The 15,880-nt window shown below is 37.7% G+C and overlaps 2 protein-coding genes across 2 annotated transcripts in view; one reads left to right on the top strand and one right to left on the bottom strand.

Moving 5' to 3' along the window:
* LOC113681187 (acid phosphatase type 7) overlaps positions 1-6,307 on the top strand; it is a 14,158-nt gene extending 7,851 nt beyond the window's left edge. The window contains exons 3-13 of the mRNA XM_027198259.2: positions 435-614; positions 1,119-1,144; positions 1,590-1,687; positions 2,113-2,169; positions 2,244-2,361; positions 2,778-2,891; positions 3,437-3,491; positions 3,589-3,656; positions 4,232-4,303; positions 4,905-5,042; positions 5,763-6,307. Coding sequence (XP_027054060.2) covers positions 435-614; positions 1,119-1,144; positions 1,590-1,687; positions 2,113-2,169; positions 2,244-2,361; positions 2,778-2,891; positions 3,437-3,491; positions 3,589-3,656; positions 4,232-4,303; positions 4,905-5,042; positions 5,763-5,840 — 1,004 coding nt within the window. The 3' untranslated portion in view covers positions 5,841-6,307. The remainder of the gene's footprint in view (positions 1-434; positions 615-1,118; positions 1,145-1,589; positions 1,688-2,112; positions 2,170-2,243; positions 2,362-2,777; positions 2,892-3,436; positions 3,492-3,588; positions 3,657-4,231; positions 4,304-4,904; positions 5,043-5,762) is intronic.
* Positions 6,308-6,761: 454 nt separating this feature from the next.
* LOC113681196 (acid phosphatase type 7) lies at positions 6,762-15,848 on the bottom strand. Its single transcript, XM_027198272.2, has 13 exons — positions 15,678-15,848; positions 14,217-14,417; positions 13,602-13,784; positions 13,187-13,212; positions 12,035-12,132; positions 11,797-11,859; positions 10,946-11,060; positions 10,684-10,797; positions 10,017-10,077; positions 8,987-9,054; positions 8,823-8,894; positions 8,062-8,199; positions 6,762-7,582 (listed from the first exon to the last, which is right to left on the bottom strand). The coding sequence occupies exons 1-13, from the start codon at positions 15,766-15,768 to the stop codon at positions 7,499-7,501; spliced, it is 1,314 nt and encodes a 437-aa protein (XP_027054073.2). The 5' UTR covers positions 15,769-15,848; the 3' UTR covers positions 6,762-7,498.
* Positions 15,849-15,880: the final 32 nt, after the last annotated feature.

Genomic DNA, 15,880 nt, shown 5'->3' with positions numbered 1-15,880 from the left:
AGGTTATTTGAAACGTTGAAAAAGAAAATTCCACTTGTGATGATAACAAACGATTTGAATACAGTTTTTTTATCTCTTAATATTAGATGAATTGCGTTTTGGAATTTCATGATGATTGTTTGAATGGATGCAGGATAACGATCGGACGTCAGACAAACCTTCGAAGTACGACGTTATTGCCTCGGCATTTCAAGGAAGCCCTGTTTTTGGAGAATGAGAAATATATACGGCCAGTCATAGATTATTTCTTAAAATTCGGTTACTGGCCAGTCATATGCTGATATTGCCCTACCCTTTCAAACAATTTGTTTGGAGGTTCTGGGAGCTAGCAAGACTCCACAAGACCATTTTTTTACTCTCTCACGGCCATCATTAACTATTAGCTGCCGAGACACAATTTTCTTACATGGGTTGGATGATTAATTTTATTCTAGATTACCGCTGTGGAGGGGACGACCTCTGGAGTGAGGTGTACACCTTCAAGACTCTCAGGAGTGGGGGGGATTGGAGCCCGCGCATAGCTTTGTACGGAGATATGGGAACAGACGGACAGTCACTTTCATTGCTTACATCCGAAGCTTTAAATGGAAACTTTGATGTTATATTGCATGTTGGTGAGCATATTTTTATACTTTTTGCGCCATTGGGTTATTCGAGTGTAATTTTAAACGAGTAAAAAGAGTGATTTAATGTATTTTCACAAATCAAAACTAAACTTGATTAGTCATAAACTTCATCATCTTCATTATCGTCCTTATCACTGTCATGAGCTAAGAATTATCCTTAAACTAGAAAATCTCTCGGAGTATGTTGTCACAACAATAAGATCCGAGATAAAACCTCAGATAATACATTTTTAGAAGCGTAGGAGAGAATGAGAATGGACGAAATGTTGATTACAGACTGTCCCACTAAACGAGAGGGAAAAACGCAGGAAAATGATGCGTAAATATTTTGCATGGTTTCTCTTGCACCGAGAATAAAACCTTATACCTTGTTTAGTTACACATCCCTCTTGACCAATTACACAAGCCATAACACAGAATGGATTAATACAGGTATTTTTTATCAGGAGGAGTTACTTAGTATTCGTATACCGTTGTTCTTCTTCAACATAGGTGATTTTGCTTATAACATGGACTCGGTAAGTATCTAAATGGGAATACTGCAAAAGACGTAGAGTGAAAATGATAACTTTGTAAATAGGATCTGCGAAAGACATGATCAACCCCAGAGATTGATACTTACAGGCTATAGTAATGGCTCTGCGACTCGTTGGCTAATGACAACACAAGAAAAAAGAGAACAGCCGGTGTCTGGCCAATCAGATGTCAGGACTGAAACTCAAGACGGCTGATTGATTCAGTCACCAAAATCAGATCACGTGGTCTTTTATTCCGGCTCTCTCATTGGCTATTCATCAGACGATACACGTATGCACCACCCACAAAAAGAAATGCAAGAACTCCCAAGGCTAATCAAAATTAGCAGAACACTAAGTCTGTTTTCACTTTTTGTACTTCTATTAGTTTCTGGTCTGAGTCTGATTTTCTGGTTAATTATTTGAATGACATTGACTTTATTTCTAGGACAATGCACGGATTGGTGACAAATTCATGAATCAAATTCAACCAATTGCAGCCCGAATTCCGTACATGACGTGTCCCGGAAACCATGAAACTGCCTAGTAAGTCATGTGGCGTGCGAGCTGCCTCCAGTCCAGCTGGATAATGTATTGATATTGTAAGGAGAAAGTACGTGTTAACAATCTCGTTCCTAGAGCGAGAGAGGAAAGTAAAAAGCCCTGAGAACGAAGTTGAAGACAGATGTTTCCAATTTGTGCTTTTCTTTTCCATCTTTGACCACTTTTGACCTTGTTTGATCAAGAGATTTTATAATCTCTTGGTGTGATCAAGAATTATAATCTCTTGGTTCGGTATGTTCCTACTTTGGCGATGTTTAATAAACTCAAAGACTATAATTTGACGCATCTCCTTAAGACAAAGGTTACGTTACAAAATTAAAACAAGTAACGGAATTAAATTGTGAAAGACTCTTACATGTATCTGTACACTCATTCCTCCTTACTGTGTCTTTGTCCTTTTCTTTCAGCAATTTTTCAAACTACAAAAACAGGTTTTCCATGCCCTCTGATGACATGTTTTACAGGTACGGTTAAGGGTCGAGTTCAAATTTTACTCAGCTTGTCTATATATGTGATTTTTTTCCTTTTTTTTTTGTAGCTGGAACATTGGTCCAGCTCATATAATAAGTATTTCCACGGAATTCTACTTCTTTTACCGCGAGTATGGATCTGAACAGATCGCAAATCAGTACAAGTGGTTAGAGGCTGATCTCAAGGTGAAAATTTTTTTTTTTAGAGTGTTTTAAAACGTGAAGGATCTTCGACATGTTTGTCGTGCGTCACATAATATGACTTGTATTCTTCCCTTCCACTAGTCTTCGACTGCCAAGAATCGATCTGTTTATAATCGTTCCCACCAAATTCAGAAAAAATGATAATATAAATAATCATGATGATATAATACTAAATATTAATGATAACGATACCAATACATTTTATCCTAACGATAATATGATACTAAATAATAATAATAATAATGATGATGATGATGATGATGATAATAATAATAATAATTAATAGATAAGCATCCAGGAAACTACCACATTCTAATTCGACACTGAAACCGCGTCTTCTTAAGAGAATGGAGACAGACACATGTTTTAACACCTTAAGTTTGTAATTGATTTAACAGGAAGCAACAAAGAAAAGTAATCGAGCCAAACGTCCGTGGATTATTACGATGGGTCACAGGCCTATGTATTGTTCAAATGCTGATGGTGATGACTGCACTCAGAACGAAAGCAAGGTGAGTTTTTTTTATTTCAGAGAGCTGATGTAACACCGGAAAGAGAACTCTTAGATGTTAGCAAGTACTCTTATTCCGCATAACTCAGAGTTTTTGTTTAATTTGTTCATATGCTTCCTGTAATTTTCGCAATATAACGTGAATTTGCATGCATTATTTTTCACCCTGAATTCCTGGACCAGACTTTGTTAGTAGTGTAAATTTCTACTCTCGGTGTTATCAATTTAGCAGCATTTATAATTTGGTGTAGCTACACAACATTCATTGCGTTCAGTTGTTGCAAGTTTTTGCCACCTTGCACAAAAGGATCACTTTCGGAGCTCATATGGAAGAAATTCGAGCAACCTCTCGCCTTCCATATATCCAACTTTACATACCATACATCAACTGTTAGGAGTTGCAGTCTTCGGTAGCTGAAAAAGTTTGATTGCAACGCTGGCAGAAGCACAAACTTAAACAAAATATGTAATAAAATTTGTTTAAACGGTAAATCATATTTTTCTATCAACACTGAATTACTATTAATATTATGTATTTTTTCCAAGGTTCGTACTGGTCTAAATTCAAAATATGGACTGGAGGATCTTTTCTATAAGTACGGTGGGTAAATTTTATTTTCTCACCAATAGAAAAAGACGCTTGATTCGTTCTCGTTATGTGGAAACATAAAAAGTGTTATTATCTCGTTAACCATCAGGTGTTGATCTAATGGTGTGGGCTCATGAACATTCTTACGAAAGACTTTATCCTGTTTACAACCGAAAGGTAAATTTCCATTTTGCCGTTTGTTTGTTTGTTTAGTTCAAGATCACAGATGACGTAAATTGTGGTTCGAGGAAAAGTGACAAACAAGTCGCTGGCGAGAGAGTCACCGATTTTTTTTTCATGTTATTTGAGCATCTTCTGTGATCCAGAACTCAACAGACACATAACAAAGTTATTCTTAAGTAATTTTTATTGTATTACCGCTGCACATCCACCCTGAGCGAATATAAAAAAGGGTTTACTTAAGTTATATAAAATGAGTTGATTACGTAAATTGCCCACCGTAAAGAGTTTAAAAGCTGGCGTTTCGAGCGTTAGCCCTTCGTCCATCGCTTTGACGAAGCGCTAACGCTCTAAACTTCAGCTATTAAACTGTTCACAGTGGCCAATCTGCGATATCAACTCAGTTGATATTACCAAATTATCTTGTTATACTCTCCCACCGACGCAGCACCACAGTTTCTTTAGTAACTTACCCTCGAAAATAAAATGATAAAATGGGCAACCTCTTAGTATTGTTTTATTTTCTGCTATCCATCTCTCGTTCTTAATCGATAAATATTTTTTCGTTGTAGCTTTGCCGGAGTCCTTTGGAAAATGCGTACATCAACCCATGCGCCCCCGTTCACATTATCACAGGATCAGCGGTATGGCACTTGCAAGAATTCATGCTATATTTGCATTTTAGCATAAAATGAAAAATGAAAGTTCGTTTTAATTGTTCTCCTCTTTATCAAATTCTATATCTGATAAAAGTAAGTATTCTAACAGATGAAAGCAGTGTTCTTATTCCCTGAGCAACAATATTATTTCCACGCTCCCAAATCTTTAGGCGCTCTGTTTTATTTAAAGACCCAGTGTTGAGAGACGCAGATAGTTCATATAACGAGAATTGCCACTATGATTATTGAGTATAGGCCTCACCTCATCCTCACGGGCTTGCGTTTCGTTGGCGAAGGGCGGGAAACTAGGACCGTGGTGCATGGTGGTAACACCAAACGCACTGCCTTGATGACCGCCTCAACCAATGAGGGAAAAGGGTCTTTGAGGGAAAGTTAATAAGATTGCGTGTCTGAAGATGAGCTCTATCTTTGAATACGAAAAGACTATTTTACAGAAAATACTATGCATTGTCAAATCACCCTAAAAATCGGGAGTGAAGCCAAACATATGGCAAGAAGTAACTAACAGTCTCGATGAACATACAATCTAAATTCAAATAAATTTACAAACGAGTTACATCCGCAGGGATGCAAAGAACACCACGATGCTTTTAAGCCAAAGTATGGTCCATGGACAGCATATCGGGCCTTGGATTACGGCTACACAAGAATGAAAATTCACAACAAAACGCATCTGTATATGGAGCAAGTCAGTGTTGATAAGGTGAGCCTGTGGGCGTACTCTTTGGTTGCGGTCAACGGTCGAAGGTCGAAGTGCATGCTATGTTGCATACAAGATGGGCTTACTTAAAATAATATGCTGTCTTGCCCTTACCACTCCTCGTTTAAATTGCTGATGATACGCTTCACTGCTGTCCTGCAACGCCACTGACAAGCTAGGATTAGGGTGCATTGCAAACAATTCTCCACATCTTATCAGGGCCGTCTCAACAACTCACCTGCGGCAACTGTTTATCAAATCGTGTTAGTTGAAGAAGACAATTTCTTTGTAAAAGATACTTTAATCAGCTGGTTTAATAAAGTGACCTGGCCACCGTAGAGAGACTGTAAAGCTGCGCATTAGCTTTGTATGTTCCCTCTACGGTGGCCAATTCACGTTAGCAACTTAGTTGTTAAACCCGGCCCTTCCCCCCCCCCCCCCCCCATTGCCAGTTAATTGGCAGTCAATTTTCCATAGTCCCCATTGTATTCTGTTGGCGACGACTTATGCCCTGTCCGTTCCCCTAAAAAATAATGTGATAATGTTTCCCCCCCCCCCCCCCCTACAGGCGATAAATATTGACTAAAAGGAGGAGCACAATTTTGTTGTGTTTCCTTTGCCTTATTATCGGTTTTAGATGATCCAACTTTATAAACTGTGTCCACAACGAAAGAATAACATTCTTGGTTAAATTTTTTTCCTCGTGCTTTTTTCTCTTAACAGGGAGGAAAAATCATCGATAATGTGTGGATTACAAAACACCACCATGGACCAGGTGCCTGGATAATACCCATGAAATAACCACAATTAAAAGTCGTTTCTGACATGTGAAAGGGAAGAATGGGCAATTTTGTGCATTGTACCTGACTTTGTTTTTCCAAAACGTCGCCTTAACCTCGCTTCTCGCTGGCGATCGATAATTTGCAGGTTTTTTATTTTTGAGAAAATGTGAGTTATGGACAAAAAAACATTTCTATTTAATTAAACAGTTCTTTTTTATTCTCTGGTTTTATATGATTTATATTTATATTATTTTGATTTGCTTTAAATCATAGTACTATTTTGCACTTTTAGAAGAGCTCGAATATAGAAAGACGATTCGAATAAGCGATAAACGTCAGCTGTTAGCTCGGATTTTCTCGACTTCACATTTCCAAAAAGTATGTTTCATTGGCTGAATAATACGTAAAAGTAAGGTCACCGTAGTAATCGAATTGAATCAAAAACTATCCGTGTTCTTAAAAAAACAAAAACAAAAACAAAACAAAGGAAGTTTTTCTTATGCTTTTCGGTAGTTCATTTTTGGGTATTCACCAAATAAGTGGAGCTCATGGTATACAGAGTTCAAGTTCAAATAAAAACAGGCCGCTAGAAAGGCACATGTTCACTATTAAGCTACCACCACTCCCTCCCTATTGGCAAAGTATGTTGTGGCAGTCAAAAAATCAGCCAAAAAAGTGATGTTGGCGCGTTGCTTAGAACTTTGGGAGTGATGCTACCTTTCGTGCACCTCACTTCTTTAGTGCTATCAATTTTTCTTATTCGTTTTTTTTTCTACGTATGCCACTGACTTGCCAGGGACTGCTCGTAATCTTGTTCACCATATATCGTTCGTTATGTCATACAATTTTAACCGATTTATTGACATGGATGTTTCGCGTCACCAAGATATGAACACTTCACAACTCGTCCAACAGGCTCGTGTATATTTCACACGCAAAATTAACTTTCAGTTTTATTTGTGTTAATGTAAAAAATTAAAAATCATTTTAAGTGATGTACTTTTAAGACCTACCTGAATAAGGTAAATTACAGCTTTCTGTCTGTGCATTATGATACTGAAATAAATTTTTTTTGTTTTGTTTTATTTTTATTAAATTTTTATCAGGTCAAAGTTAGTTGACCGCTAGAATCTAAAGTTACAAAATTTGTTCGAAAGTTGAAAAAAAACCCTACTAATCATAGCAAACATAGCATTAGATGCTGACGGTAACATGCTGCATGATTTACAATGCAGTCCCTACAATAAATGACATTCACAATTTATGTCTAAGGTGGTCCTAAAACTTATGGCCTCGTCTGCTTCATAAGCACAATGGTACGAGTCCGACACTTAACCGAGATTACACTGCCACAACATATAACAAATTAAACTGGTACTTCCATAACCAGCTGCTACAAATAAATTATAACTATCCTTTCTCATTGAACGCCCCTATTCACAGATTCTAATAGCTTAAACATCGGGTTTTTTCAAAACAGAGTCCGTGTGTGCAATTTTCATTGTGATCAAGAGAGGATAGAGATAAGATACGCTAAGAAATTACCCAGGGTTCTCTAAAGAGTGTTTCAATACAGGCATATTCATACAAATAAGAAAAACCAACATTTAATCATTCCTGGATAGGGTGCAAGATTCCGACAGGCGATGTAGTGAATATCGCCGTTTTCCTCAGCTTTCAATTCTTCACATCCTTCCTAACCCAGGCCTCTGGTCCATGAACATCCTTTATCAGCATTATTTCGTCAACAACCTCTCCTCCCTGATCAAAGTAAACAGAAAATGTAATTCCAAAGTTATTTCACTGTCATGCACAAGATTAGAAATCCCCATCTCTTCAGCAAAAACAACTACGATAATCCCAAGATAAAATGGCAAGGAAACAAGAAACACATTTCGATAAATGCCTCGTACAAAGGGGAGAGAAGAGAAAATCTCTTCTCTAGTTCAGTTTGTAGAACACTGGACCTGAAAAAGGAACTGGCTGTGGTTCGATTCCACACCGGAGAACACAGAACCTCTTTGCCCCACGTTCGTGACAAATGTTACAACACTTATTTCTCATTTTCAATCGGCAAAGTAAGAACATAAGACCTTAGAAAACTTATCTTCATCACCATAATGTAACCGGTAACGGACAATTCGAGACTAGTATACCATGTAGGTAGCGGGAATCCCCCTAAGCTATGAGAAAAATCCCTAAGAAGAAATCCCTTGAGTTTCCTCTTTCCATGCACCTACCAGATCGACGTCAACTTGCTGTATGCCAATGTGCGTCTTATTGAAGATTGTCATCTGCGAAAAACCATAATTCAAAGTGCGGAAAGCCGTCCAGTATGGTTTCTCCTTCTTGAAGGGGTCATGCTTAGAATAACATCCCTGGAAAAAAATACGCCAAGTTACATAAAAGCATCCTTCTAAACAAACATTTTGAGCGCTTTTAGGCACAGTTAGATATCTGTTACGACTTCTAAGTCATGAACCGTATCGATACACTACAGATATTAAGTCATATGTACGTCACCAGTGTGCAGTAAATCGCGTCTCTTTTATTAGGAGATCAATCTCGATTCTCAAGACCCACCCACCCCCCCTCTCCAAAGAGGATCCCGTCTCTGCCCCTGAAGGATCTCGTTTCTCGCGTGAACTATCTCGAGAAGAGCTTCGTTTCTCCCGACGAGTTTTGCAACTACCCCCAAAGTCTTAAGTGTCTCTCGACAAAGAACACGAGAGGTACCGATAGAAACCGCTCCGAAGCAATGCAATGTGCTTGTTCTGCATTAATGACTGGTTGCCTTTGTATCTTTGGGGTTGAACTACGATGTGCCAGTATATTTGATGTCTGGTTGGCATACTGACTTAAATACCATATTTGCTCTATTTTGCTACTTTTGAGGCCGATTAAACTACTAATCTGCAGAAATAAAAACCCACACAAAATTTCATGCAACATGATAGTCTGTGAATTCATTAGCAAGCATCAATACTGATAGCTGACATACCGCTGAACCAGTGACGATATGAACGGGGGCACAGGGATTGGTGTATGGCTCCTCCAAAGACCCATTGCAAACCTAGAAAGAGACAGACAAAGAATTTAGTGTTTAAGTGTTTTAATATGCGGAGTTCATTTAAGGAGAAACTGAAATGTCAGCAGGAGTCTTACCTGCATGTCATAAATAGGCCACAGTCTTTCATAAGAGTGCTCATGAGCTTCAAACATCATGTCTACACCTGAAATACCAGCAGTAAAATATAACTGATCAGAAGTGCCGGTCAGCCACTGATGCGTTCAATGTAATCTCCGTTTTGAAAGGCTGTACGATTTAGTATGATAATTTGGGCGGGGTTTTGCGCGAGAGGGGGCATGACTTAAGGGAGAAGGGGTTGGGGGGGGGGGGGGGGGTAAGTCTGTATTTTGGAAGACAAAGGCTTTTTTAACTTCAAAAGAGAGAAGTGTACCTGAGACAAACACGTAACCATTTGAACAATTTACTTTTTACTCCAAAATTTGACACTCTCCTTTTTGGGCTGGGAAAATTATCCGGTATAAAGAAAGCCAAGGCGATGAGTGCAGCATAACCAGGATTGGAGGATCACATGAAAATGTAACCTGCGTAGCAGGCGTTGTGTGTGACTTTTAATGCGTTGAGTGGCGAGGCCCCTAAAAGGAAGGCTTGGGAAAGAAAATTGTAGGAGAAAGTTAAGTTGGCCATGAACGCAGGTCAAGGGTCACGGGTGGCAGGTCAGGGCTAACAGGTTGCGGGTAACAGGTCTTGCTTAACATCGTTGACATCTAACAGTAGCCAGTGACCCGTGACGTGCGACCCGTGAACTACGTTTAAGATCCGCCAGAGAAATTTCGTTGCTCTTTCTCGCAGCTCCACCTCCTTTAAAATCATCGAGCTACCGTAACAGATCTTCAGCCTTACCTTCTTAGGGTATCAAGGGTGGGGATTAAAGGCAACCTATCGCTCTTGCCTTTGTTTTCTTGATCCAAGCGCTGTATGTATGATTAAGTATGGGCTGTAGGGAAATCTTATTCAAATTATAACATCCAGCAAATCTTGACACTTTTCATATACTAGTAGCTAAATCCCTATAAGACATTTAAGTTTGGCAGCTGAAATTGCTTGCAAAGTACTCAACATGGTACAAATACCATCAAATACTGAATAAAATCAAGATCTTCATACCATATTTGTAAAACAATTCTTCCAAAGGCCACAGATGCTTAGAGGTTATTCCAGTGCGAATCTACAAAAGCATCACATTCAGCACAAACTTAGAGAATAAATATGCTGCATCACAATTAAACTGAAAGTGATTTTCATGTTATGCACAAAAGCAAATACATTGTAAATCTATTGAGCCTTTTCTGATGAATATTTTTATCCATACTTAGGTGATATGATTTCCTTTTGTAGCTGAGCATTAGCGGCACTACTCGAATAAAACTAGACAACTCCCAAATCACAGAAAATCTGCAGTCTTATTTATCAGAACATGAAATCCATGCATGCATAGGAGCAAGACATCATAACCATTAGAACACAAAAAACAATGACTCCTGTTTGCACCCAATTGTTCTTACTTAGATCACCTACGGCCAAGATCAATAGTGTGAGTAATATCCTCATTTTTCCATGTTCCTCCTATCACATGTTATTCACCTTTTGTGCCCACCTTAAGCTTGCCTCCTTTATTGTGTAAATGCAAGAATGGCACTTGTCCTGCAGGCTATATTTCAAAGAGCCTGCCCTTTGTAATTCTCCAAGCACTTAGGGTGACTGGGTTTTCCCCCCTTACTCTCATCCCAAGGACAAAAAGAGGACAGGAAATAAAGAAATAAAGCTATCTTACTATGCTGTTGGCTTTAGTACAGTCATCACTATCATCATTACTGCAGTACATTGGTTTGTGAGCCATGGTGATGATCCAGGGACGTTTACTGCGGTTTTCTGGAAGTGTTGCCTCCTGTGAAACATCCATTGGAATAATGAATCATACTTAAATCAACTGATTTAATGATTAAAACTAGGAGGTGTCTCACTTGCCTACGACTGCAGCACAATGTGAAGTTTGTTTCAAAATTAATTTGCTTTTTTCATTAAAACTTATTTACCTGGAGGTCTCTGATCAACCACTCATACTGCTGAACAATCTGCTCAATTCCAAACTCCAACCAGAAGTAGACTTCTGTAGAGTAACTGATAATATGTGCAGGACCAATGTTCCAACTATGTGACAAAAATAGACAAAAATGAATGACGGTTTGGGTCAAACACAAGAGAAACAGGCTTATGTAAATACTGAGGCAATTTAGTTTATTAATGCGTGCCAAAAATGATCCTTGGTGAATTTAGGTTTTACTGCTATTGAAAAAGCTTAGACAGAGTACACATAATTTTAGCTCAATAGTTAAATTGCAGAAAGGTTATCTTTCTGGTTCTTTCAAGGACGCTGCTATAGTTGAGTGCCATACAAGTATGAAATCTTAAGCACTTAATATGTTTCCTCTAATCCCCACAAACTGTCTTCCTGGAACAGGCTAGACTTAGGCTTAGATCCTAGTATATAAGAATACATCAAATAGGATAATAATTTGAAGGATTAAAAATTACTGTGTTCATTGTTAATGAACACACTATAGTGAACCAGAAAATAAACCAAACTTTCAAAAAGCACCAATTCAAGTAAAAAATATTAGGTGGCTTTGCTCTGCTCGTCACATAATAATAATCCCTACACCCCATACATCCAGATATCATCCTCCACCCTGTCTTCTATACATTGTAAGTTCTAATTCTGGCTCTCAGAAATTTATCTCAATTTAAAGCAAAACACTCTAGTTGATATTTAGTTTTTCTTTAACATGTCACCATTCTTCCATAAATCTTTTAGTGCTGTAACGAGAACTAACTTTTTGATCACTCCCGGGATTGAAATGATTTGTGCTACATGTATACCTCATACCTGTAAAAAACCCCTTGGGTATTTCCTGGCATTGAGAACCTGTTTTTGTAGTGGGAAAAGTTGCTGTGGAATAAGATCAGAATATATCTAAGTTTTGGGCTTGCATTAGAACTCAGATATCAGATTTTTTAGTGCTAGCATATATACACTAAAGATTGTTGAGTTAATTTCCTTCTATTGACCTTTTGAAGCTGCAATGTACTAACACACTTTGTGGAAACACAAAAGAAAAACTTACTAGTAACGTTCATGATTTCCTGGACATGTCATGTAGGGAACATAGGCAGCAATTGTCTGAATTTCATTCATAAAGTCATCTCCATTTCGTCCTTCATCCTGTTGGCAAAGAAGCCAAGGAAAAAAGGAGTTATGAAATTAGAGAGGATCTAGAGAAAGAACACAAAAGGCCCTCGCTTGGGAAGTTTAAATTGACACTGCTGATCCTAACAATATGCAAGACTTATGTCTGACATGGTCCAACTTGATAACTAAAGCTCCTTACAACTTGGTTGGTTAGGAGCATCAAACTGTGAAAACAGAACTTGCTGATGTTTGAATCCATGCAGAAGATTAGTTTTAATTCAATTTGTGTCACAGCTAAAACATGTTGCACATGCACTAAGCTTAATTTATTCCACAACTAAGGTCAAAATGTACCTTACTTTACATCTCGTACTTTAAATTTACCTTGGAGACATTTGCTTTACAATATAATGCCTCTCTTTCTTCCAACCCACTTACACTTTCTAAATTTGGAACAGTCTTCCTCATGAAATAAAGGTCTTCATGCTTCTCACTGAGCTCATTTATAAGCCAAATTGGGAAAACAAACTCCCTAAGCTAGGTTTGTTTTGCATCCATTGCAAAATAACTTTGCAGTCATAAATATGTGTAGAAAATTTTATTATTTACATGGCATTTTATATTTGTTTCTTTTTTGTTGATTATTAACTTGTCATATCATGTGCTACCTTCATTAAAAAAGATTGTTATCATTTTTATTATCTTAACCCTTTCACTCCCAAGATCTAATTAGTAATTCTCCTTACTATCTGCCAAACAATTCTTATGATGTTAGTTCAGAGAATTTGGTATTGGATCAACTAATAATCCCATGATTGATATTCTTCTCCATTCTCATCACCTGCCTACTTGATATTGTATTGATATTGTAAGGAGAAATTCTGTCTTGGTCACTTGTGGGAGTAAAAGGGTTAACCATAGCATACTCATAAATTTGCCCCTTTTTTGTTAGCACTGTACTTCAAATCAAAGTAATTATCCAAAGGCAGTATCTGAGAATATTGATATTAGGTATTCTACACCAAAAAGCTAACAGATTAGAAACATAACTGCTGATGGAATCATTGTAGACTGAATACAGACTAACCTCAAACAGATCATAAGCAAAGTCACCTGGGAAAGAACATAATTGAAAATATGAGCTCTTAAAATTTCACCTTGTTTTACCGTAAACGCAAGTAAACAATCAGATAATTTTCATTTATAAAATTATAATCCTACAATTAAATTTACCAGTAACAAGTTAACAAGTGCAAATTGATTCTATAGATTCAGATTTTTCACAAAGGTTCATTCAAACTTGTGGAATGCCAAGCACATTAGAAGTTAATAATTCCCATTCCTGCATATAATCTTATGAAACAAAATGACATCCACAGTATCTTGGCTGCCTCCTATTTCTTCCTTTACTTCTACCTTCAAACTTATTGACCTGACCTTTCCAATGAGAGTAAATACAAAGATCTTGGTTGTGAAAGGCATGATAGTCATTTATGACTCACCCACATGAAGGATGGCATCATATCTTCCATTTTGAGCATCTTCCTGCAAATAGCTGATAGATTTAGCATTTACAGTTCCCATATCTCCATAAAAGGCAATCCTTGGACTCCAGTCCTCACCAGACTTCATAGCATTGAAAGCAAAAAGTGAACTCCAACCATCATATCCTCCACAATGATATTCTGCAAATTAATTGACCAGGGGATTATAAAAACTGTTGACCTGTGTCAGTGGGAAAATCTAACACTAAGGGATTTGTTAACAACTGTAGAGAAGCACCTACTCAGAAACACTCTGCACTGACAGCTATTTTGCATTTCCTTAACATTATGGTAAATGGAAAATAAATGCAACAGCAACTTCAATATGAAATCAATATTTAGTGTAATTGACCCACAAACTGGCCCTATAAGCATGGGTATACATCTGGAGTGCATAGAAATTTCTTGCAAAATTCAGTTTTCTATAAAATCTTTCTTCTTCCTAAACTACAAACTTTGTTAGAGAGCCTGATGAGACAAGGCATATTTACAATTTCCTCTTTGTAGTGATACAACTGGAAATCAAGCTTAAAAGCAACAAAGCTTTTTTTAAAAACAACTGAGGTCACCTACCATATCTCTGACCAGGAACCAGTCCAGTCAGCTTCACCCTGTGTATGTACCTTATTACTTTTCCTGACTGTGGGTCAGTGAATTTTGTGTTGCTACCAGATTCCCGCAATGTAAGAGGAAAACCGGCTTTGTTGTATTCCACAATAGTGTAGTTTGTGGCAGCCATTGTTGTCCATGTGATCATCATCTCTGTAGGATCCCCTGAGAGTAAAATAAAAACTCTCTATAACCTGTGGTTACAATTTGAAGTTTCATCTTTTATAACTCACAATAACTTAGCATGATTCAGGGTTTGTGCCTAGTTGATGGTCTACCTGGATGGACAACCCAAAAGGACTACCCTTGAATGGACCAACCTTTTGAGTCTTTAGTATTTCACTAACCACAACAAGTACAACAAAAATGAGTTGATTATTTTAAACATTTAAAGTCCTTCCTATGGAAAACAGCTCAAAGTCACCAGTTACTTTCTCAGTATTGGTCATAAAGTAAGGTGATAAATAAAAATATTCACTGTTTTGTGCTTAAGTATATAGATTTATGCAATATTTGCCGTGTACATAAGAGATTCTTCACGGTCAGCCATCTTTAGATTCAATGATAAATTTAGTTTAAAGCAGCAAGGTGATCAAAGCAAAACACACCAACACGGCAGCTTGTATGACCATATTGCTATAAATAAGAGTTAACCTGTTTACAAGTATAAACAAGTTGAAGCTCAAAGCAGAAGCAGTACAGTATAACATTGGAGTGGAGACAAAAGGTAACCCTTTAACTCCCAGAAGTGATTAACCGTTTATGTAAATTCTCCAGTAATATGCATATATTATACAGCAAACAGGAAATGCGAATACTCAAACTTATCAGTGGAGGCTGTTATCTTGATCTAACGCCAGATCAAAATAGAAATCGCAGATTACAGATTTCTATTTGCAAATCATTAGCACATTTCCATTTCGAAAGTAACATATTTTCATTTCGTTTCGTTTCGTTTCGTCTCGCATGTTACAGTACGCCTTTTTGACGCACTATGCAGTATCAGGAAAAAATATATTATTGATAGGCAATGGTTTGAGTATTAACAGAATGCTGAATACAGGACGCTTTATTCAGGTTTTCATAAACTCCTATGGCCTTAAATCCCAGCCGAAACGAAACGGGTAAGTAACGAAATAAGGAAGTTACAAGATGGCGTCAAGCTAAGACAACTCAAAAAACAGCTTTAGGGAGAGCCGAGAAAATGGTTTCCGTAAAACCCCATACTATCCAAAACGAATTTGCTCTGTTGACCAAAAGGCAGAGTATATTTTCCACAAATGTGCAAATATTGCTCTCGCAAACAAACTTTCGTTTATATCAGTTACATAATTCCCAAAGGACGAATACTAACCAAAGTCAAGAACATACACAAGCGCCCCTTCTAGCTTAATTTAAAAACTAAGAAGATTTCACTTCGCCTACCTGTGGCTGAAATGTGAATCTGTTCAGGCTGAGGAGCCTGCCCATGAGAGCAGTGAAGGAAAATTAGCAAAACGAGTGGAACCATATTCATTTTGCCAACTGTAGCATGGAGGAGGATATAGGAAATAACCCGCAGACTATACTCAGGTGGTCTGGGTACAAGTCACGAGATTATCACAAGTTGGAGCAATTAGGCGGGGGAG

Source organism: Pocillopora damicornis, chromosome 7, assembly GCF_964200805.1.
Source record: "Pocillopora damicornis chromosome 7, jaPocDami1.2, whole genome shotgun sequence".
Lineage (NCBI taxonomy): Eukaryota > Metazoa > Cnidaria > Anthozoa > Scleractinia > Pocilloporidae > Pocillopora > Pocillopora damicornis.
Note: the sequence above shows the minus strand (reverse complement) of the source record. Positions and strands in the feature narration are given on the sequence as shown.

What these genes read in the sequence shown, in the direction of transcription:
- LOC113681196 (XM_027198272.2), bottom strand. Translation starts at nt 15,768, where the DNA reads ATGAATATGGTTCCACTCGTTTTGCTAATTTTCCTTCACTGCTCTCAT. An exon ending in ACCCAAGGGGTTTTTTACAG is followed by an intron (nt 11,061 to 11,796) that starts GTATGAGGTATA and finishes TTTGTCACATAG; the next exon opens with TTGGAACATTGGTCCTGCAC. An exon ending in GTACTAAAGCCAACAGCATA is followed by an intron (nt 10,078 to 10,683) that starts GTAAGATAGCTT and finishes ATGCTTTTGTAG; the next exon opens with ATTCGCACTGGAATAACCTC.